At 26.4% G+C, this 1,393-nt stretch overlaps 1 protein-coding gene across 5 annotated transcripts in view; it reads right to left on the reverse strand.

The window, feature by feature from the left end:
• Nucleotides 1-602: 602 nt before the first annotated feature.
• Nucleotides 603-1,393, reverse strand: part of LOC108976872 (transmembrane protein 135-like) — a 13,252-nt gene continuing 12,461 nt past the window's right edge. For all 5 annotated transcript variants that reach the window (XM_018946256.1, XM_018946251.1, XM_018946254.1 and 2 more), the window contains exon 6: nt 603-1,390. In XM_018946256.1, coding sequence (XP_018801801.1) covers nt 1,255-1,390 — 136 coding nt within the window. In that variant the 3' untranslated portion in view covers nt 603-1,254. The remainder of the gene's footprint in view (nt 1,391-1,393) is intronic.

Raw genomic sequence — 1,393 nt, forward strand, 5'->3', positions numbered from 1 at the left:
CTCTATAGTTTAGTACATATACTATATATTATACCTGTCTCTTATACACATCTACGACTTAATTCAACCGTTGTTTGAAATATGGAAAACTAATCGATACAAAAAGTACATAAAATATTTAAAGTCAAAACTTTTTATTACTTAAAATCATCACAAAGAATTTATAACAATTGGCTTATGCAATCTTTTGTAATTTAAATCAAGACGTTATTCGATGTTAGAAATCGAAAATAAAWATTTCGAAAAATATTTTCGCAATCAAATGTATTTTAGATATTTAAATAATTTATTTCTTTTGTGATTGAAATTTTTTTTGTTCGTTTTTAACGAAATTTGCCCCAACTTTATTCTTTAAAGTTAAACTGAAAGCAACTTGCGGGTAAATCAAGTATTTTTRACAGAATTTACTGTTATATCAGTAATACCACATACATATAATACATTAATGTACATACATATGTAAATAAATTGTACTAAATATATTTTTCGTATTTTTAGTTCAATGCTTTTAGTAACTGTTTAACACTGTGCAGCAGTTTTAAGCTACTGGGTATAAAAAAAATAAATATAATATGTTATATATGAATTAATTAAAAAAAAAATTAATAAACATAAGAAATTTATTTCTTCAAAACACCGGCTTAATACTACGCGCCTATGTTTCTTTTTGTTATTTWTGCCAAAATATTTCAAGCCAAGCTCTCGAATATGCAAGAAAAACCTAAATAAAAAATAAASAAATTATACACAGTTTAAATCCGCTGATTTATAAATGTTTGCATTGACACACGGACAATTGAGAAATTATATTAAAGATAGCAACAAAAAATAATCACACACCAAATGAAAACATTCTTAAGTCTACACATATGCACATATTATACAAAAATTATTTTAAATCTTACATATACTATTTAATTTTTAATAAATTTTAGGATACTATTTGCTCACCTGCGCTTGGTTTAACTAGCTAATAGCTTTACATTTTTTACAATTTCGTTAATTTTCATAATTTCATTTCAACTTTCGTTGGCTGTAACTGTACATTAATTGTACTTTTTTCATTTTCCCTTTCATATATTTCGCATTTATGCTCTAAGCATCATTTTAACTTGTCGTAGACTTTGTGAACTGCTTCTGCGCTCTGCTTCGCCACTATAAGTCTGCTATTCTCTTAACACATATACATATACATATATTTAAAGAYAACATTTCGCTATATAATTATATATATATTTGTATAAATGATTATTATTATTTCCATGTGGCAAGTGAGAACTTGGGCAACGGTGATTTATTAACAAGATTTAGCTGTCGTGAAACCTCCTGCATCTGTTCGCTGGCATTTTGACCATAGATATTGAAGGGCTCCAAATTGAAGCGGTTAATTCTG

Source organism: Bactrocera latifrons, unplaced genomic scaffold (assembly GCF_001853355.1).
Source record: "Bactrocera latifrons isolate USDA-ARS-PBARC rearing strain unplaced genomic scaffold, ASM185335v1 scaffold_80, whole genome shotgun sequence".
Lineage (NCBI taxonomy): Eukaryota > Metazoa > Arthropoda > Insecta > Diptera > Tephritidae > Bactrocera > Bactrocera latifrons.